General features: G+C 38.2%; 3 protein-coding genes across 3 annotated transcripts; 2 read left to right on the top strand and 1 right to left on the bottom strand.

Annotated features, from left to right (window-relative positions):
• The first annotated feature begins 2653 nt into the window (after positions 1-2653).
• LOC121894157 (complement C1q subcomponent subunit C-like) lies at positions 2654-8931 on the top strand. The gene is made up of 7 exons (XM_042406551.1): positions 2654-2841; positions 3540-3655; positions 3748-3810; positions 5195-5348; positions 5963-6103; positions 7200-7326; positions 8059-8931. The coding sequence occupies exons 2-7, from the start codon at positions 3550-3552 to the stop codon at positions 8191-8193; spliced, it is 726 nt and encodes a 241-aa protein (XP_042262485.1). The 5' UTR covers positions 2654-2841; positions 3540-3549; the 3' UTR covers positions 8194-8931.
• A 2665-nt stretch (positions 8932-11596) lies between these two features.
• On the top strand, positions 11597-16328 carry LOC121894221 (complement C1q subcomponent subunit B-like). The gene is made up of 5 exons (XM_042406655.1): positions 11597-11703; positions 12527-12692; positions 13389-13620; positions 14589-14706; positions 15978-16328. The coding sequence occupies exons 1-5, from the start codon at positions 11701-11703 to the stop codon at positions 16185-16187; spliced, it is 729 nt and encodes a 242-aa protein (XP_042262589.1). The 5' UTR covers positions 11597-11700; the 3' UTR covers positions 16188-16328.
• A 2183-nt stretch (positions 16329-18511) lies between these two features.
• Positions 18512-20796, bottom strand: LOC121891852 (protein ATP6V1FNB). The gene is made up of 4 exons (XM_042404490.1): positions 20621-20796; positions 20023-20188; positions 19785-19887; positions 18512-18986 (listed from the first exon to the last, which is right to left on the bottom strand). The coding sequence occupies exons 1-4, from the start codon at positions 20794-20796 to the stop codon at positions 18865-18867; spliced, it is 567 nt and encodes a 188-aa protein (XP_042260424.1). The 3' UTR covers positions 18512-18864.
• Positions 20797-21947: the final 1151 nt, after the last annotated feature.

The following is a 21947-nucleotide window of genomic DNA, read 5'->3' as shown; positions in this document are numbered from 1 at the left end:
GGTGAGATATGCCACATGTTGTTGTAGTATTATCACACTTTGTTGTACTTAAATGTTATCAAACTTTATTGTGTAATTGTAGAATAATATTATTGATTTTAACTTTCAATAGGACTGTGAATGACCTTTGGTTTTGTCTGAATACACATACAAACTAACTGTCAAACACTCAGAGAGGAAACACTCTCGCCAAGTGTGCATAACTCTCTAAATCTGGTATCATAAAAAACAAACGTTTAAAATTTTGAATATGTATCTGGATTCAGATATGTATCAAAATACACATTAATAATTAAAATAATGAGATATATGTGCCAGATTTTAGTTGAAGTTGAAAATGTTCAAAAATATATTGTCTCTTAAAGGTGCAGTGTGTAGGATTTAGTGGCATCTAGAAGTGTGGTTGCAGATTGTAACCAACTGAATACCCCTCCCCCTCACCTTTCAAGCATGTGGAAGAACCCACAATGGCCATAAAACCTTTGAAAAATGTAAAAGGCCCTTTTTAGAGCCGATGTTTGATTTGTCTGTTCTGGGCTACTGTAGAAACATTGCGGTACAACATGGCAGGCTTCATGGCAGAGGACCAGCTATGTAGATATAAAGGGCTCATTCTAAGGTAACAAAAACCCAATGATTCTTATTTTCAGGTGATTATACACTAATTAAAACATATTTATGGGTATTACCTTCCAATTCTGCTGAGTCCACTCCGCTCGCCATTAAATTCTTCACACTGCACCTTTAATGTTTAGAATTTTTATAAAAACTTTTATAAAAATCATGGATTACTTGTTCCTGGTCGACAGCTGAACTGTCTACCAAACTTGCCAAAGTCTGTACAGTTTTTGCATTATCCCACTAACAGACAAAGAGGACCAAAAACATGACCTCCTTGGTAATTTTTTCTGTCTCAGCTAACACAGCTAATCAATAGACCAAGCCCTCTTCCCACATCCACAGAGAATATTTCAATATGACACATAAAAAGCAGACTAGTTTGACCTCGCGGCAATGAACATCTTACAGAATGGAAGTATGTATCGTCTTACTCAGATAAGAAGATCAGCAGGGCAAAGTTATCAGTTTCCCCTTGCTTCCAGTCTTTGTGCTTCGCTAGGCTAAATAATGTCCCGGATCTATGTTTGTATATGAAGCACAGAGATGAAACTGATCTCCATCTTCTCATCTGAGTCTGAGGAAGACAGAGAACAAGCAGATTTCGCAAAAATGTTGCACTGTTCTCATAGGTCATCTATGCACAAAACACTGTAAACAAGTTCATCACCCCGTCTCAGCATTGCAGACCTCCATAAAAAATTTTAAAGTCTTGTTTCCTTTCTTGCATATTTATTGATTTTCTCTCATCACATTCTCGTGTGACCCCTCTGAAGGTTACGGAAGTGAAACGTTTTCAGGTTTTTGCACTTCTTCTTTTTGGTAAACTTTTGTCATTTTGGCACATCCTCAGCTGACCTCTTCTTTTTATTGTAGTGTGTGTGTGTGTGTGTGTGTGTGTGTGTGTGTGTGTGTGTGTGTGTGTGTGTGTTTGTGCATGTTTTGAAGTGTATTCTTGCTGTATTTGTGGTTAAATCGCTGAAACCTGCATCTAAGAAAAACATATCCTGTCAAGAGTCAGAAATAACTTGCCAGTATTTTTTGAGATAAGAATGCATATTCAATAAGGCTGGCGATATTCTACATAGGGCTGCATCTAATGATCATTTCATTATCAATCAATCTGTTTTCTTGATTAATTGATTAGTTGTTTGGTCTATAAAATGATGAAGTATGTCGATCACTGTTTCCCAGAGCCCAAGTTGACATCTTCAAATGTCTTGTTTTGTCTACAAACCAAAGATATTCAGTTTACTGTCATAGAGGACTAAAGAAGCCAAACAGATATTCACATTTGAGAAGCTGGAACCAGAGAAACTAGAGACAAGAAGATCATCAGACACTACATGAGTAAATGTACACTACATGGCCAGAAGTATGTGGACAATGTATGTGGTCCAAGTGTACTGGTCTGAGGCTGTTCTTCCGCCTTTGGTCTGGTCCTCTTAGTTCCAATTAAAGGAAACGTTAATGCTGCAGCATACAATGATATTTTCAACAGCAGAGTGCTTTCAACAGAAAGTCCTTTCCTGTTACACGACAATGTCCCTGTTCACAAGGCCAGCTCCATAAAGAAATGTTTTCCCAGTTTGGTGTGGAAGAACTTGACTGGCCTGCACAGAGCTCTGACCTGAACCCCATCCAACATCTTGGGGGTGAAGTGGAACACTGACTGTGAGCCAGGCCTTATCACCCAACATCGCTGTTGGACCTCACTAATACTCTTGTAGCTGAATGGGAGCAAATCCCTGCAGCCAGGTTACAAAATCTTCTGAAAAGCCTGAGACCAGGAGAGTGGAGGCTGTCATATCAGCAGCTTAATGCTCATTGTTTTGGAATATCACATATGGGTGTAATGTTCAGGTGTCCACATACTTTTGACCATGTAGAAAACTTTCATACCTCTGCTGGTTTTGTGTCTCAGTTTGACAACTTGCTGGTGTCATAAAAAATTTGAAACCTAAACACAGAAAAGGTTGACAAACACTCATTTACTGTTGAGGGATTTGTTACTTTATTATCTCTCTCTCTCTCCTTCCATCTCTCAATCACTCCCTAAAAATGCAGAACTACATACAGCAGACGCCGAAAAAATAGCAAAAGCTGCTGAATCTTCGGTTCTGTGTCGGCTTCCTCTTCTGGCTGCTGCAGGACTCGGAGCTCCACTTCAGTTTGCTTGGAACGCCAGGTGGTGGATTTTTATTCCTCTGTCTGTCCTCTCAGGTGAGTTTAATACATTTATTTTCAACATCTTTCAACATTTACGGTGTTCTAAATAGAAGTAAATGAAATCTATTTGTGAAAGAGAATCTGCTTTTGTTAACAAGATCATCTACTGTTTCTCCTATTTTACTATGATTGTGTATTATTTTTTATTAAAAGAGGACTTTGATATCTGATACACTTTGATTATTGGGGATTGAACCAACAACCTGTCAGCACCTGCTTTTCTCCTTCTTCTCCTTGTCTCCTCTTCTTCTCCACTTCATCCTCTTCCTCATCGTACTTTCTCTCCTCTCCTCCTTCCTTCTTCCCTTATCTCATCTATCATGTTTCTTTCCTTTTCTCATCATCTCCTCTCCTTCTGTCCTTTCATCTAATCTCCCTCCTCTCCTCTTTTCTCCTGTTTTATCATCTTCTCCCCTCTCTTCTTTCCTTCTCTCCTCTCCCTCTCTACCCTTTGTCCTTTTCCACTCCTCTCATCCCTTCCCATCCTGCCTTCACCTATTTTCCTCTCCTCCTTCCCTGTATTCTCATCCTCATTCTTCTTATAATTCCTTGTCCCTTCCTCTCTCCCTATTTCCCTCCCTCGCATTTCTTTTCTTCTCAGCTTCTCCTCTCATTGAATCCCTCAACTCCTCTCCTTGTCTCCTCTCGTCTAATCTCCTCTTCTTTCATCTATCTCCTTTTCTCTTTGTCAGGTTCTCCATCATGCTCCATCGTTGTCTCATTGTGACCGGAGCCCTGCTCTCATTAGCTGTAACCCTGCTGGTTGCCCAGGACACCTGCCGAGCAACAGGGATGCCTGGGATGCCAGGTATGTGCGTGCATGTGTGTATATGTTTATAGGTGCATGTGTGTGTGTGTGTGTGTGTGTGTTCATCTGTTTATCTATCTGTACGTCCTCAGGTATTCCCGGGCTGCCCGGCAGAGACGGTCGTGACGGAGAGAGAGGACAGAAAGGAGAGCCAGGTATCCAACACACACACACACACACACACACACACACACACACACACACACACACACAGGGGTAACCATCAGAAGTTTGTACAGATATTAGAATACAGTAAGGAAACGATAAGTCACACAGAAACTTTGCACTTCTCTAAATTTTCAGCCAGAATTTCCCTGAATCTTCTTAAGACCCTTCTACATAAGGCACATTTTTTTTTGGGGGGGGGGGATTCATTTTCATGTCATTTAAAAAACATATAACTGAATTAAATAATGCAATAACCTGCAACAATGCAACAATTGCTCCAAAGTCAAATTTTCCTTATTTTACCTGTCACACATTGCAAAGTACAGAAAAAAATGGTAGATCATATCATTTACAACTCACAGCAGCCTCCACTTTTTGTAAAGCCTATATTAAAAAAAAACACATTCAGATATTGGCATCCAGTTTTCAGTTCCGAGAAAGTTCACCAAGGTGCAGACAGTAGTGCTGGTTTTGGTGCACACATGATTAAAATCTCAGACAGCTGTTCATTTATCTACCATAATGGGCAGCAGCTGATATCAAAGCAGCTTTTTCTCAAATGCAAAGCAGTATGAAGTATTCAAATTATCTGACTATCATATTGTTCTTTCAAGCTGTGTGAAGCTTTGTGGAAATAACTGGAGGAATCGTCTTAAATTTGCACTGCAAATTAACAACGTTGACAGCAAACTTGACACATTTTCATGCTATTAATTCTTGACGAGTAAAAGGGCCTTTAGTTTTTGTCCTTTCGTGTAAAGTTCAGTTTTAACAAAATGTGTCTTATGTTTGTACTTTAATTCGTCTTTGTATGAAAAAACACAAAACAAATCTCCTTTATTATATAAACTAGAATAAAGTTAATGCAAATACAATGCATGCTGAAAAGTATGCTTATAGAGCTAATTGTCAAATTATTTTATTATTTGACAAATTATTTGCTGTTATCTTAACAAAGTTTAAGTTGATTTGACAGGATTAGTGAATGATCAGCATTAAGCAGGACGTCCATTCAACTCATTTCAAGTCACATGACTTGAACATCTGATTATAAGTCTACCTCCTCCTTTAGCCAACTCCTACTTAAACCACAAACAGTTCTTTAATATCTGTGATTGGAACAAATGAGATACAATATGTTAACTTGAGAGTTTTAGAGGTGCTGATAGGTGTATTTAGATGAACTTTGAACAGAGCTTAGCTTGCTGTTTCCCCCCTGCTTCCAGTCTTTATGCTAAGCTAGGCTAACCACATCCCGACTCCAGCTTCTTGAAATGAATAAGCTGAACTGTTCCTTTAAAGTGTCTGACACAGCAGGCGATTGCTCCTGTTTTTTCTCTACAATGACTCGCCTGTTGTTGTCATCTGCAGGACAAGCGTGGGGCGGCGGCCGCGGCCCTCAGAGGGGAGTGAAGGGGGACCCGGGGAATGTGGGATTTGTTGGTAAACGAGGTCAGAGCGGGGAACCAGGGAAACCAGGGGTCTCAGGGCTTGCAGGACCTCCAGGAGAACCAGGAGAAAATGGGTATGGAGTCAGACAAACCCTTGAGCAAAGTACAAGTGTTCTAATGTGGACAGCAGGGAGGTTGACTGAGAAGTTTTGGTTGTTAAAAGTTTTGGAATCCGTCATCCTGCTTTGAATTAAAGGAGACCCCAGTCTACATTATAAACCATTACAAACTAATAAAATCTTAGACCACTCTGCAAGCCCACAGGGGTTAAATCTACCATACTCAAAAGACAGAGAGTGTGAGAGTGTGAGATTTTCAGAGGAGAGTCACTTAAAGGGACTTAATTATATTTGATGAGAACAGATTGCCAGATTCAGCTGAGCCTCGAGGCTGGATGACTGAGTGGGCCCCAGACCCTCAAGGGGCCTCAGATTCACTGTGTGGCAATAGCTTTGTGGTATTTTGATTAACAGAATATAAACAATATAAAATTCAAAAGGCAATTCCTGGATTTTTACCTTCTAACCTAAAATCTAGTTTTCATATTCCAATTGATTTAATGTTTACATTGTGCATATATAACGTAGCATCTAATTAAACTAAGTTGGGGGACATTGGCAGCTCAACAAGGGCCCACTAGCAGGTTAATCTGGCTCTGAGTGTCACTGTGTTGTTTCTGTGGTTACAGGGCTGCCGGAGTCCAGCAGAAGGCGGCCTTCAGCGTGGCCAGAGGAACCACCGAATACCCGGACAGGAGCAGCGTCATACGGTTCACCAAAGTCATCACCAACATCAATAACGACTACAACACAGAGACAGGACACTTCAGGTGAGGAAACCACTCGTTTTCTAGTCATATATTACTGAAAGGTAAAACCCTAGACTACAAATAAAGTTGGATGTAGTGAGGTGTGACGTCACCCATTGCTCTGTATTGGAGCCAACAAGTAATATTAAACTGAGTGAAATATTACGACAATAGTCCGAGTCCGAGTCAGGGAGAGTAACAGGTGAGCCAACTGTCAATCACAACTGTCAATCAATGCTCACACAGCAGATATCACAGCTACTAAAAGTCTTCAAATCTTATTAATGGAGCAATAATTTCCAAAATAACCACCAGCACACTTATTAGAGGGCCTGAATTTAGTGATTGAGACCATAATGACTTCTTGACGCTTTGTGAATGGGAGTCAGTTGGAACGCTTCAGCCTCAAGCCGTAGTAGTTTCCACTTTATCACAAATTTGTATGATCAACTGACTCTGAATAAATCGTTTTGGATGAGGTTAGGGCAATGTCAGTTCAATGTAAACAAGACTAAGAGTCTACAGCGTGGCTCACAATGACGATGCTAACATGCTGATGTTTAGTGGTTTACTGTCTTCCCCATCTTAGTTTAGCATGTTAACATGGCTAAAATTAGTTAATTAGCACCAAATGCAAGTGCGGCTGAGGCTAATTGGAACGTCATTCATTTTGCAGATATTTAGTCATAAACCAAAATATTTGAGAAATAGAAATTTTGACCCAACAATGAAGTTAGATGATAAGTCAGAGGATCATCAAAGTTATTAAAGTTCATCATGAGGAGAGCATGTCTTAACCAAATTTCATGGCAGTCTATCAAAGAGATGATGATGATCAATGGGACTTCCTCCTCTAGAGACAATGAAAGTCTGTACAAAATTTCGGGGAAACCAATCCCACAGTTATTGAGATATTTTAGACCAACATCCTTACAGCCATGCCGCCAGATTGGCTAAAAGCTAAATGATTCCCTGGTTGCTCTGCAATGTTTCAACCATGTCAAACAAATTCAAGACATTTCTTTTTGTACGAATTTCATTTGTGATCAAACTGTCAAACCAGACAGGAGGAAAAAAAATCCACTTTTAGTGAATTAATGAAGTTTGTGTGTTGTAGGTCTCGGATCCCAGGAACGTACTACTTTGTGTTCCACGCCTCTGTAGATAACCGCCTCTGTGTGACGCTGAAGCTGGACGGAACATCGCTGACGTCGTTCTGCGATCATCGCCACAGGAGACGACAGGTAAGAGCATTAAAGGGATAGTTCAAATTTTTTTGAAGTAGGATTGTATGAGGTACTTATCCATAGTCAGTGTTTTACCTGCAGTAGTTTGGGGGTCGGCACGTTCCCAGTTTCGAGAGGCAAACAAGAGTACGGAAGCCAAGAGCACAACAGCATTACAACATATTTTAGTCACTTAAATAAAAGCCCACTTAAAAAAGTCAATATCAGTTTAAGTATACACTATATTCAGAATATTTTCACCGCTTTACCTTGCAGTGAGACAGCCCTTTACTTTGGCACTACATTTTCTCAACCATAGAACTACTCCTATGCATGCCACGCACTATATTACACCACACATCAGCTGTTTTGGTCAGAAAGTGCTGTTGCATCCATGCTGGTACTCGTGTCTCCAAACTAGGAGCAAGCTGATCCAAATCTACTGCAGGTAACACACTGACTATGTATAAGTACCTCATACAAACCCACTTCAAAAAATACAAACTATTCCTTTAAAACAATACTACAGATTTATTTTACTACATTGTTGTGCCACCAAATAATACTCAAGTATTAAACAAAATAAAATAATATTAAATCTAATGAGTCAGCTCATGTTTCAGCTAACTAAACTACTAACTAAATCCTCAAATTTTTGTAAAGTATGAGTGCATGTTATCGTTTACAGTAGTTCTCATTTCTGGAAAAAGATGCACCCTGTAGTTAAATTTCAACCGGTACTGATTACAGGTGACTTCAGGCGGCCTGGCGGTCTACATGTCGAGGGATCAGGAGGTTTGGCTGGAGACTAAAGACTACAGAGGGATGACAGGGACAAGGACTGGTTACAGCATCTTCTCCGGCTTCCTGCTGCATCCTCACTGACCCGCAGGGACGAGAAACACAAAACAGCCTTTCTCTCGCTTTTACTGAACAGTTTAACAGCAACTATTTGAGTGAAATGAGTGAAACTAAAGGCAAAACAGTATCTTCCCTCCCTTCACACTGACCCTTTCACATTGTTAAAAAAAAAACATGTTCGTTACTTTTCATTCTAACATTTAATTTTCTGTTGATTTTCAATGATTTAACCAGGTTAAGGCTCATTAAGATTGATATTTAGGTTAAAGAGAGTTGGCCAAGAGGGCAGCATAAAAAATGTTCTTACTAACAACATAAACACTGTCACATGCTAAAAATAAGTGCAGGCAATTTCCTGTTAAGATGCATAAACACATTTTCTCAAAATTATCTAAAAAAAAAAAAAAAGCAAACACTTTGACCAAGAATATGGTTTTCCAGATCCATTTAGGTCCTTCTGTACATTGTTTCAGGTGGAAGGGAAAGCACATTTAAAAGCTTTTTTTTTTACCCAACTTTGTCCAAACATCTGCACAACATCATGAGACTGAAGGTCATACTAGATTAGATTTTTACACATGTATGTACACAGAGAAGGAGGAACCAGCCCACAGAGAGATTTATTAATAAAAGTGCAGTGGTGTACAAGATAACATAGACAGTAATCTGAAAAAAAAACATCTGCTGATGTTACTTTCTCTGTCTGTCAGTAAACAGATAATATTGTATGAACAGGAAATCAAATAAACAGCTGAAAAACAACCTGAATGCTTCGTATTTGTTTGTCATTTCTCCTTTTCTCTAATCTGTTCAATATTTATTTATTATTTTCTCAACACAAAAAGCTACTATCAACTAGCTAAGCTATTTTAATTGTATTTTAAAGTGTCCATCTCCATGTGTTGTTTAAAGACAGCTGAGGCTAATTGATTTACAATAACAATAAATAAAATAAAACTCTCCTAATTATTTTTTTTTAAAGATTTTTCGAACATGGTTCAGCAGGCATTAAAACAACACGACAGAGTGCAATTTGCAGAAAGCCTGGAAGGTATCAAGGTTATAAATTTTAATAAGACCAACATACTTATATCTAGAAATAAATTCATAAAAAATAACACGATCCAGACTCTTTTCTTTTGTGGTTCTGCGATGGTGGATTGAGCTACTCAGCACCACACATCTGCTGGTTCCCCTGGTGCGTTCAAGAAACACCTGAAAACTCAGCTCTTCCGTGAACACCTCAACACTTGAGCCCTTTAAACCCTTTAGTACTTCTAAGCACTTTGTTGATTGTTGCATTAGTTTCTTGTTGTTTATGGTATTATTCTAACTTTAATTTACAAAAAACAACAACAAAAACGTGTCTGTCTGTCTGTCTTCTGTTTGTTTGTTTTTGTATTAATTGAGCATAGCATTCAAGCAGAGCCCTGAACATTGCACTTGAATTAGCTGATTAGTATCAGCTGCTTCATTCATCATGCAGGTGTCCAGTGTGGCCATTATAACCAGACACATCTTGTTATTACTCTGCTGATACCTTCGTTACAACGCCATCTGATGCTGCAGCTCCTGCAACCCCAAACCTCCTCCTTATAGCTTTTCTATTGTTGATTTACAATCATCTATGTTTGTTACATAAGGGAGGATTCATTCTCTCTGCAGAGTCTTTGCTGCGCCTCAGTTTCCTTGAGAGCTCCCTCGAGGAGAAGAGCCTTTTTCTGCCAATTTTAACCATTCACAATAAATAGACACTTACATTTCTGCTTGGAGTTTTTCCTTATTTGAATCAAGGGTCTAAGGATAGAGACTGTTGTATGGTGAACAGATTGTAAAGGCATCTCAGTGTCATTTGACATTGACATTCATGCAAAATTTGGTGATTGCCAAGTCAAGTTGATTTTTTATTTGTATGGCCCAATATTGCAAATCAGAAATTTGCCTCAGAGAGCCTGAAAAATGTGGTTGTTTACCTGGAAAATATTTAGTAGTGCATTCATTCATTAGGTGTAACAACATGATTCAGACCAACCCAGGACATTAACCCCCAAAACACAAGGGATCATGGGTGGAAGCTGATGCTCACGTTTACCAGAACGAGAAAACGGAAACATGGACAGAATGCAGTAAATGGAAAGAGGATCTGAGAAAGACTGAATATGACAAACAGGAAGATTTCACAGGATGTAATTATTACATAAAAAATACATATCAGCTCTCTGTTTTTAGATGCAGCTGAGGAAATTAAATATTTTGTGGAACAGATACTGACCTCCACATCCGGGGGGGGGGGGGGGGGGATCAGCGAAACACTGCCGGGAAACCAGTTTGTGTTTCTGGCAATAACGAAGAGGAAGTCCAAAGAAAAACAGAACAAAATGTTAATTTGAAGAAAACTTTTTCTAAGAATCAGATACATTCAATGATGCTTCATCAGTTCTTCATCAGGTGGACTTGTTCCTGACTTCGGGTTAAATAGTTTCACTTCCTCTGATTCATGATTTGCAGATAAATGCAATCAAATACTCCATCGAAACCCACAGAAATGAAACTGATTCGAAAAAATGGAATGAAGACACAAACAGGAACAGAGCAAACAGGAGGGATGATAAACAAATGCAAGAAGATTTAAAGTATCATGCAGGAAATTATCAGCGATTCTGCAGCTCCTCTCGGCTTTATGGAGCTTTATATTGAGTTTCAGCTCTTTCCAGCTGCAGCAGGAAGCTGTTTTCAGAGAAAAACTACTAAAAACCCACTTTACACTACCTACTCAGCACCAAAAAGCAAACATACACAGTTAGCAACACTTAGCAAGAGCTAAAAGCGGATATTGGACTCACATTCACCAGTTTGACAGAAACTCAAAATGAATCATAACGTTGCTCCGTAACTGCTGGATGTGGAAATAAAAACTTAAAAGTTGATGATATGTCAGTGTTTTGTTCACGACTTGTTTCTGCTGCTCCCAAGTGGCCAAAAAATCAGTTAATGCAGGTTTAAGTAGAATCTTGAAAGCTTGTTTTTGAATTACTTGTACAAGGTAATAGAATATTTTTACATTGATGTATTGGTACTTTTACTCAAGTAAATGATCTGAATACTTCTTCCACCACTGCTTTATGAATGTCCTAAAAATGAGCTCAGTGCTAAAGATTACCTTTGAAGGTCTTTAGGTAACGCGTCACCTTTAGCTAAAATAAAGATAGAAATAGTAAATTCAAGCTGTGTCAGATGTTTGTTAAACCCAGAGTACATAACCTGGGTTGACCCATTCACACCAGCAGCAAACATGCACACAGTTTTTTTACAGGTCCATGCTACGCTAATGTGAACAGTCAGTATTTTATCCTTAAAAAAAATATTTAATGAACTCCAGTGGAACAGCAACCATGCTGTCTTCTATTGTTTCACTTCCTTTTTTTTTCTGATTGAGCCGCTGTTGTCGCTGTGAAGCAGGACAGCTCTTCACCTCCACTCTCCATCAACTCCACCACTCCACCACAGCACGAGAGACTGCTTTACCTGCAAATGGTGAGACTTTTTTTTATCCTAAAAAAACCAAAATAAAAAAACATATATATGGAAGGAGAGAGGGGGAGAGAGAAAATTCTGATTTGACGTATGTGTTATTGAGACAGAAGTGGGTGGTTTTCAGTTCCATAACACTCTTGCTGAATGTTTCTTGATGTTTAATATAAATCTCTGTCAGTATGTTTAACTGTTAAATATAGTTCAGTATTATTTGTCTTTCTCAGGCAGAATTAGAGCTGTTGTTGTGGGCTGCAGATCTGTAAGAGGCTTCAAATGTTTTAAATTTAAATGCACAAATTAGGCCTTTAATTTGTCTTAATTACAGTGTTTTATATCATCTTGTATTATTTACAAATAATGGACATTCATCACATTTAGTACAGTAGAGTGTTTGTATGTCGCTGTTGGCAGATTTCAGCCTCCAAAGTGAAATAAGTCTTTATTATATGTAGCTTATGTATTTGTGTAATGTGTGTGGCTGTAAACTTGTCATATGTGGGTTTTACTGATGTGAGTCATTGAGTCAGCTACAGTTATAAGACTTTATTTTTGTGTATGTGTGTATTGTGTTAATCATGGGGACACTCCTTCCATGTTGGTCAAAGATCTGCTCTCCACAAGACAAAACATTTCATATGAGGGTTAAGACTTGGTGTTATGATGCGTTCGGGTTTAAACATGTTCTGGTTATGATTAAGGTGCAGGGAATCTTCAAAAAGTCAATGCATTGACACAAACAAGTTGCTGTGTGTGTGTGTGTGTGTGTGTGTGTGTGTGTGTGTGTGTGTGTGTGTGTGTGTGTGTGTGTGTCTGTGTGTCTCAGGCCCCCCAGTGGCTGAGCTGCAGTACTGCAGTATTGCTGCTTTTGGTTCACGTCGCTCCGGTCGTCACGCAGTCCTGCACCGGGGGAACTCCAGGGATTCCTGGGATACCAGGAACCCACGGACCTGATGGCAAACACGGTGTGAAGGGAGAGAAGGGAGACCCTGGTGAGCTCGCACTGGACATGAAGACATCAGACACATTTTACACATCCTGTTCACAAACTTTTCTCCACATTATCACCATTTCTGATTCAGTAAATACTGTATATAATCTATATAAAGTTTTAACTACCTTATACTGAGAGTGTGGCTTTAGACTCCACAAAACAAGGTTGTGCTCTTGTTTGTTTGTGTGTTTGTTCAGAGGATTTTTCAAAAATATGTCAACAGATTTTAAATGAAATTTGATGGGAGTTTGACCCTTTTGACCAAGAAATAAGTGATTAGTTTTTTTTTGTTGGAAACTGGAGTTTATCTTATAGGATTTCATAAAGTTGTGAGATAGGATAAGTTTGAACCTTTTCAATATTTTCTCACTACACGTGTATGTATTTTACAGTGGTCCTGATCACTCAAAGTGTTGCAGCTTAAGAAAACACATGCAAATAGTCAAAATACAGGCAACATTTCAACCTCATGTTTTTTTGTATTTGGTTGTGTTTTCTATTTGCGGCGTGTTTTATGATGCTGTATGTGTTGTCAGATTGGTGGAGATGTCTCCTTCATTTGATTTTATCTTTGTATTTTCCAAAAGCTTGATGCAGGATATAAAAACATCCTTTTATTATAACACCTGTCTTTCATCTTAGATTCAGATCACAACCTTGTGACATGTAATAAGTGTTTTTTTTGTATGAGCAGGTGAGTCAAGTCAGCCTGTCAGGGGCCAGAAGGGGATGACAGGTCCACGGGGCCCCCCAGGACGACCTGGGATGAAGGGGGACCTGGGTCTGCCGGGACCTCCTGGCCTTCCGGGCCAACCAGGGGAGAAGGGAAGGGCCTTCAACCCTTCCAACCAGCAGAAATCCTTCTTCTCCTACAAACGGATGATACCGCAAGTCCCAGAGTCCGACACTGCCATCGAGTTCAACAGGTCAGAGACGAGAGATCAGAAACGTGACATCCTTTTTTGGAGATGAGTGCATGGAAATGGAAACATAATGTGACCGCACCTTTATTCAAAACTGCGAACCAATGTTTAAAACAGAGAGGAAGTGAAAGGCCATTTGATTGGATAGTGAATGTAAAAGATTAGAAAGAGAGTTTTTTTTTTATTTGCTGCTTAAAGTTACAGGATATTTACAGGACATTTTCAAACATTTAAAACACAAGTAACAAACAAAAACTCTGTAGATGTTTTGGAGTTTCTTGTTAAAATGATGAGTAATGTAAAATAGATCTCTTAAATTTGATTATTATCATTAAATTGCGACAAAGATACACTCTGAGGGGAGCATTTTACAGTTTAACAATAAAATAGTGAATGCTCTTTGGTGCACTATATAGTAAATTTCAGACAAGCCTGTGTGTAAATTTATGAACCAATGTGTATATCTGTTAAAATCAGGCTCTAAAAGTATTTATATATATATATATATATATATATATATATATATATATATATATTTAATACTCCTTTCTTATAAAGCAAGCAAGTTATATATATATATATATATATATATATATATATATATATATATATATATATGGATGGACTACTTTATGTGTCCATGTAAAAAAATATATACATACATCCGACTTGTTAAAGGATATAAATATCAATATTGGTCAGGTTTTTGTCATAAATCTAAAATAAATGGCTTTATTTGTGTATCTCACTATTTACAAAATGTTTACAACTGTATTTATAAAATAACCTTTGTTCCCCAGACATGATTAAAACATTTTTGATTTTTATAGAATCATTAAATACAAATAAAGTAATAAATAACTCACAAGGCTTAAACATAAATGGAGAATGTTTTGATGATGGAGCTGAAAAAAGAACAATCATAATCAATAATCAATAAAACATGAAATGTGTGTGTAAACTTCCTACAGTCCGATTTTGCCGGACCTGGATCCACTGCTTCAAGGAGTATCGCTGATAGATAAAAGTTTCGTGTGTGTCATCAAAGGAGTCTATTTCTTCAGTTACCACATGTCAGCGAAGAGCAAGGTGAGTTTCTGTGTATCTGTTAGTATCAGTCTACTTTGTCTTTCCAGCCTCATCGTTCTGATTTCCTTCATCTCTTTGTTTCCCTCTCCCTTGTTTCCTGTCATCTCTCTACTGTTTATATTAAATGCTTAAAGATCCCCTCCACACATGTTTTAAAACATATAATAATACTCTGCATTGAATTATAATTTGTGTCTGTTATGGCTTTTCCACACAAACGTTAAATTACCTTGTTAAAACCTCTTAAATTAGAAATTAATCCTTCATCCTCATTTCAAGTTGAACCACTGAATACAAGATGTCTCCTACGTCACTGAAAAGTCTCTCCAGTGTTTGTGCACTGAAGAATTCAAGTTTCCACATCACACTCGTGTAAATTGTATACCAGACCTCGATTGGCTCCAAACTAGTTGTGATGTCACAAATCATCCTCATCCTCACTCACCTTAAACTCAGATTACATTGATGGAAGTTGTACTTTTTGTGGGGAGCTCAGAAAAACGCTGGTACATTTATTTATTATTATTGTATTATTATTATACAAAACAACTGTGGAGTAAATTGTCACATTTTATTTCTGATCATATCTACTCTCACTTTACATCAGTGGTTCCCAAAGTTGGGGTCTGGGGACCTCCAGGAGTCCTTGAAGGGGTTCCAGGGGGTCCTCAGCAAAACGTTTTTTATTTTCACTATAATTCTATCCATTAGTAACACAATAACAGACTGTATGACTATTTTGGTCATGGGGTTCATACACTTACTGTAATAAAACATCTAAAAGCAAAAATCTTATCAGATTAGGGGTGCTTGATGTGAAAAATTTTGAGAACCACTGCTTTACATAAACAAAATGTATTATTTGGATTCACTGGATATGACAGGAATCTCTGCTCTCAGTTTTATTTAATTCATTTGTTTACTACTTTTTGAGGAAGGGCACTTTAAAATGCCAGAAACATAACATTGTGTCATACATGTGTTATTATTATTTTTATGACTCCTGACCACAATCTCTCCTCAGCCTCAGCTGTACCATAGTTACCATGTGTAGATATTGCAGAAAGCAAGAATTTTAAGAACATTGGATGTAAGAAAACATCATTGAAATGTCGTTTGCAGAATTGTCAAATGTTCTTGTCTAGAATAAAAAACACATCTACTGTTTCTTCACCAGATGCAAAATACATCCTGACCTCCACCTCTCAGTGGATAACGATATCTCATACTCACATATTCATACTCCTGACTGTATTTTAATGATAATCTAGGTGTGTCTGAAGCTGGTGAAGGGAAGTGAAGCTCACATGACGTTCTGTGACGCATCTGAGGGTTTCCTGGTCACCTCCGGCTCGGCGGTCCTGGAGCTGGAGGTCGGAGACACGGTATCGCTGCAGGCGTCCAGGTTCAACAACATCGTGACGAGCATGGGCAGCACCAGCCACACCTTCACCGGCTTCCTCATCTTCCCGACCAGCTAGAGCTCCAGCCTCTGATCCATACAATCATTAATAAAATCAAAGATGTTTTGGGACATTTACGGCAATTAAATGAATATACTGTATGTGTTTTCTATAATAGTGCAAAGATCATCAGAATTAATAAAGGCTGGCTCAATTGTGTCACTGCTGCCTTCAGAGATCAGTGTTTTTGCTTGTTAACTACAAATCGTGAGTACTTTAAGTTACTGATGTGCATTTTCCAAAACATACTATAACAGTTTTGATTGAATCCAAACTTTCCAACAGTTAGTGGTTTCAGTTTATTTCAGTACAATAAATCCATCACAGTAAACAATTCACCAGCTTAATTCAATCATTTTGTTGGTAACACTCTACTTTAAGTCCCCTTATTTAGTATTTATAAGCAGTAATGAATAAATGGTTTATAAGACATTATAATGTTGTTGTTTGCAAAAATAAGTGTTTATTAATGTATTTGTCAACAACTATAACTCCTCCTGTGGGCACCCACAGGCCTGATGTATACACAGATAATATAGTACAACACAGTATACAGTACACAGTTGTAATAACATAAAATATGTCTCAACAGGAGAAGTTATAATTGTTGACAAATACTATACATTAATAAACACTTAAAATGTCCTTATATCTGTTACATATATATACATTATAGTGTGTTATAAACCATTTATTACATTCTCATATACTGCTTATAGATGCTAAATAGAGGGATTTATATTAAAGTGTTTCCATTGTTTTTAATACAATTAGACTGAAAAAGCAAGACTGAAACCTGCTGTTGCTCCCACACTGACGGACAAACTGCTAATACATTCTAACATTGAACAACTAAATCTATATTAAAGTGTTTTTTGAGGCTGTTAAGTGTTTGTTTTATTCGATTATAAGCACTTGACACACTTGCTCCATTTAAAAATCTTCTGTTGTATATCCTCAATAAACCTCCATTTTTTATGGTTATAAAATTATTGACCATGTGAGACATTTCACTTTGTTCAGATTGGTACCAAAATGAGTAAAAACACCTCAAGATCAGATTCACATGACAAACACCTTTTGTCCACTAGTGGTCTGATAGAGAACTTGTATACAGGAAGTCTGTCCTGTCTTCTCTGTGTTTTGTTTTTGTTTTTAAAGTGAATTTTTGTCTTTTTTTCTCATCAATAACAACTTAAATAATAACATTGTTGTTTTCAGTCGTTGATATAATGTCCAGCACCAGCAAATCATTTTACAGCGATGACATTTTTTTGATGTTATTTCATCCATCATTATATTTTATTAATTACATATTTTATCAGCTGAGTTATCAAAGAACAAAGTGGTGTCTAAAAAGGAAACAACACATTCAAATATCAGTCTAACTATAGACATAATATTGTGCAGATAAATAAAATAAATAAACAACTTCTTCACACTTCCATCAACAACATGTGCAGGTGCTAAATTAGATAACTGAGACTGTTATTATCCTAATTTAGATGTATTAAAAGACTGACATTATTTTTCCAGTTTTATTTTATGATGTCAGGTGTCCCACATACATCGTCCTGCTGCAGGAAACACACACTAGAGCATCAAATGTGTATTAACTTGCAACAAATGCAGAAAATCTACTCCAGTTTGACATTTGCTGAAATCTTCAGTGGCCAGCCTTCAGGAAATTACTGAGGCTTTTCCACAAATGAAAGAATATATATTCATGATCCATTTTTAAAGATTTACGTCTTTGCAGACAGGGTGGGAAGTCAAAATGCAATAAGAGATGAATTAATGGGTTTGGTCTCTTAATGTGATTTGTTGACAGATGGAAACAAAAATACACATCATTACCAACCTTATCCTTCAAAAATCCTGGCTCAGTTTATACACTAATGTGTAAAAACACCTGGGAAGACATCTCTATATATGGAGAAAGAATAATGGGATTATTATGACGGAATAGAAATAAAATATTTAATGGTGTGTGGTGTGTAACATTTCCTCCAGTGACTCAGTGTTTAAAAACACTGAGGTATCAGGTGTGTGTGGTTGAAGTGACTCTGTCTGACTGACACCAGTCCAGGAATCCATTAATTATCCATCATACAGTATCAGGTTGTCAGACACTTAACCTTACAGCTGTATGGATGGTAAACAGACATCACAACAGGAAGCAGAAGATGGATGGACTCATCTGTTGCGTTTTTTTTTCCCATATCATCGCTCTCACAAAGACACTGATTGGACAGACAGACCCTCTGATCCCGATTTAAATATTTGCTGCTCATTCAAACTGACCCACATCTGACCAATCAGTCTAACATCTGACACTGGTGTTTCTGTGTGGGAGGAAGTCAGAATAAAATCTCTCAAACACAAAATAATTAACCTCATAAAATTCAAAAAGCCTCATAAAAACAAAATACTGTGTAATTTTAAGGGAAGCACTCCCTAATTTTGTTATAGCAATCCCAAATGCCAACATTTTATATCGGGCTCCCAAAATTTGCCATTTGTCATGATCCCAAAATGGGTTATAGTACCACCAAATCCCACAGTGATGACATGAGCGGGGTAGTGGGGGTGTTTGGGGGATTTGTTGGCACTATTTGCCATTAAAACTAAAGTTGTGTCATAAAACAAACAGGAATGGTGTTTATCACATGAAAGACTTTTAGCTGCTCTAAAATCACACACCAGGTGTGTCGGTAGCCGACGGGCTGCTGAACACGCCGTTCCTGGCGTAGAAAGTGTTCTTCACCACTGACGACCTGGCGTGGGGTGGAGTTCTGTAATCCAGAGTGTAGTCACCTGTGGATACAAAGAGATGCTCACGTGACTCCAGGACAAAGACAATACACAGGCATGGCTCTATGGATGGTAATGTCGCTTGGTCTGTCCACTACTTTGGTCCATGCTGAAATATCTAAACAACTATTTGGTAGATTTCCATTAAATTTTGTCCAAACATTAAGGGTGAATCAGTTAATCAATCAATCTAGCGTCACCAGCAGGTCAAACTTTCCCCCTATCCAACTGAAATATCTCAGCATTTACTTGATGGATTGGCACATTTTGTACAGTCATGGTTCACAGATGAATCCTAACGACTTTGGCTTTCACCATGATGTTGATATTTGTAGTTTTGAGTGAAATATCTCAACAACTACTGGATAAACTGGATGAAATTTTGTACAAGCATTAATTTTCCTCTTAGGATGAATAACATTGGTGATTCCTCTGCTTTTCATCTAGCACCACCATCAGGCCACAGATTTAATGTGTTGAATACTTTGGTTTATGTCCAAATATCTGCAAAACTAATGACATACCCATGAGTCTATACTTTGTGTTTAGTGCTAGCTTGCAAATGCTGAACTAAGATGGTTAATATGGTAAACATTATACTTGCTGAACATCACCATGTTAGCATTGTAATTGTAAGTATGGTAGCATGCTGACATTAGCATTTAGCTCAAAGCAGAGTTCTGCCTGTAAGTACAACCTCACAGAGCTGCTAGCATTGCTGCAGACTCTTAGTCTTGTTCAATCCAGAATAGGCTTTAATCAAAGATACAGACATATTAGATACATTAAATTCCTCTATACCCAGCCTCCAGCCGTACTCCCAAGACGACAGCAGAGGAAAGTCAAACTTCTCCTCAGGTCTCATCAGGCCACGTCTCTGCAGGTAGAGACTCCGCCCCTTCTCCTGCACAGGACATATTGTTTAATGGTCTTGTTTTTTGCTATAAAATGAAAAACTTGTTTCATGCATAATATTCCCAGGTAGTGAAAGATTTAAAATGAAGACTTTGAAAACAAATGTAGTTTAAATGTTTTGTACGTGGTGAGAGGAATCCTGATAGAGAGCCTGTCTGGTCTTGGGGGAAATTGGCCTCATCAGAGGGGCCACATTGAGTCGCCCCTCCCCTTCCATAGAGAGCACAGGAGGAGGAAGAGGAGGGACACTCTTCTTCTCAGGTGTTCTGGTGACAGGAGGCAGGAAAGCCCTGGTGGGTGGAGCATAAACACAAGATCAGTGTGTATCATCAATAGTTTACGTGATACATTTATAGAATTTTACAAAAGTCTTTATGAATATCATTAAAACTACAGCTTTTACCAGATTTAGTTTCTGTTGCACTATATTCCCACTCATTAAACAGTACATATATGAATGAATTCAACACATATTGGCGCCTCAATGCGGGTTCAGACACATGACTGGTCAGCACATCCTGGCTATTGTACCTCGACTACTCTTTTGGTAGTCTGTGTGGTACGTCTGCTGTGTGCTAGGGGCTTCAGATGATGCAACTCTTCGTGATGCATTCAATGTCTGTGCTCAGATTTAACTAGACTGAAATCACAATTAATTTTGGACAGGGTGTTACAAAATGGTGTCATACAACTGCAGGTTGAATGTGAATAGATTAGCTCACTGGGGGTCAGCAGGCAGGTGGGGCAGCTGTGTCGAGTCTGTGCTGTTTTTTCGGGGATTGTCGCAGGACGGGTAGAGTTTGGCGTAGCGGCTCTTCCAGGCCAAACGGGTAAACATCTCCTTCTGGATCTGTTCCCGGTAGCAGTTCTGGCTCTGGGTCGTCAGCAGGCAACACATCTCCTGCCAGAAAGCTTGATTTAGCAATTCTGTGTATCATTTTGACACAGTTTTACATTAATTAACATCTTTAAGATACTAAATTCAAAGGACTTTAAACATGAACTGGCACAGGTACAGTTGTTTTGTTTGGTGAACGTTGTTCCTATAACAAGAAAACAGTGTCATTAATATAAACCAGGTTCATCCAGTAACACACATTTATGAGGTGGGAGGAGCTATTTTGGGCGCCACTGGCTCCAGAAGTAAAAGTCCCGTTCATTTTCTCATAGACAATGCATTGTGATTGATAGTTTAAGTACTTTCATGTGTTGGATGGACATGAAATTCTCACGGTTGAATCATCAGTACAGAAAATTATTTAAGTCAAACATACAAGCCTGCGGGCATAAAAATGTAAGGTGAAGTCAACTACGACTCCCAAAGTGCACTTTGGTAAGAATCATCCCATCTCAGAGCTTCAAAATCTCATACGTACATCACTGACAATGAGCAAAATATAAAATTACACTGTTTAGAAAACTGATTTCCCAATCTGCAGTTTAAATTAATTCTTTGTCAATTTTGGATGATTTCAGCAACAAACACATGACCTGTTTCAGCGAGGCAAACACTGGGGACAGACATTTAAATAGTCCCAGTAGGTGTACTAAGCGCTGAAATAATTGTCCCCCATCCTGATGAAAATGTCTTGATGCATACATGTATACATGTGCACATGCATGAATGTGCAGTAACGTAAGCTTGAGGATCCCAGTTTGGGGGTTTGAAAATATGGTCATCCTACAGCGTCTTACTTTGACAAAGAATGCTGTTCACATACCGTCTCCTTCCAACAGTCAGTGTTTGTTTATTTAAATGACCACAATCTTTCCCTAAACTCAGCCAAACTGTTTTAGTTGTCTTAAATTAACCAAACCTTCATATCTGAAAACAGTCACATGAATCAGTGACAGTTTTGAAAGGCACTGACATGGAGCGATTTATAGAGATTCATTTATTGGATGAGTTTCCGTCTCCATCACATTGGATCATTTTGTTTCTGGTCAAGTTTGTGAAAAAAAAAATCTCAAAGACACTAAAAGGAACTTAGCCTTGAGTCAGTTTGGACTGGTACTGCAAATGGGTTTGAATAGTAAATTTTTAGCTGC

This window comes from Thunnus maccoyii, chromosome 3 (assembly GCF_910596095.1).
Source record: "Thunnus maccoyii chromosome 3, fThuMac1.1, whole genome shotgun sequence".
In the NCBI taxonomy this organism is placed as follows: domain Eukaryota; kingdom Metazoa; phylum Chordata; class Actinopteri; order Scombriformes; family Scombridae; genus Thunnus; species Thunnus maccoyii.
This window is presented reverse-complemented; position numbering and strand designations above follow the sequence as displayed.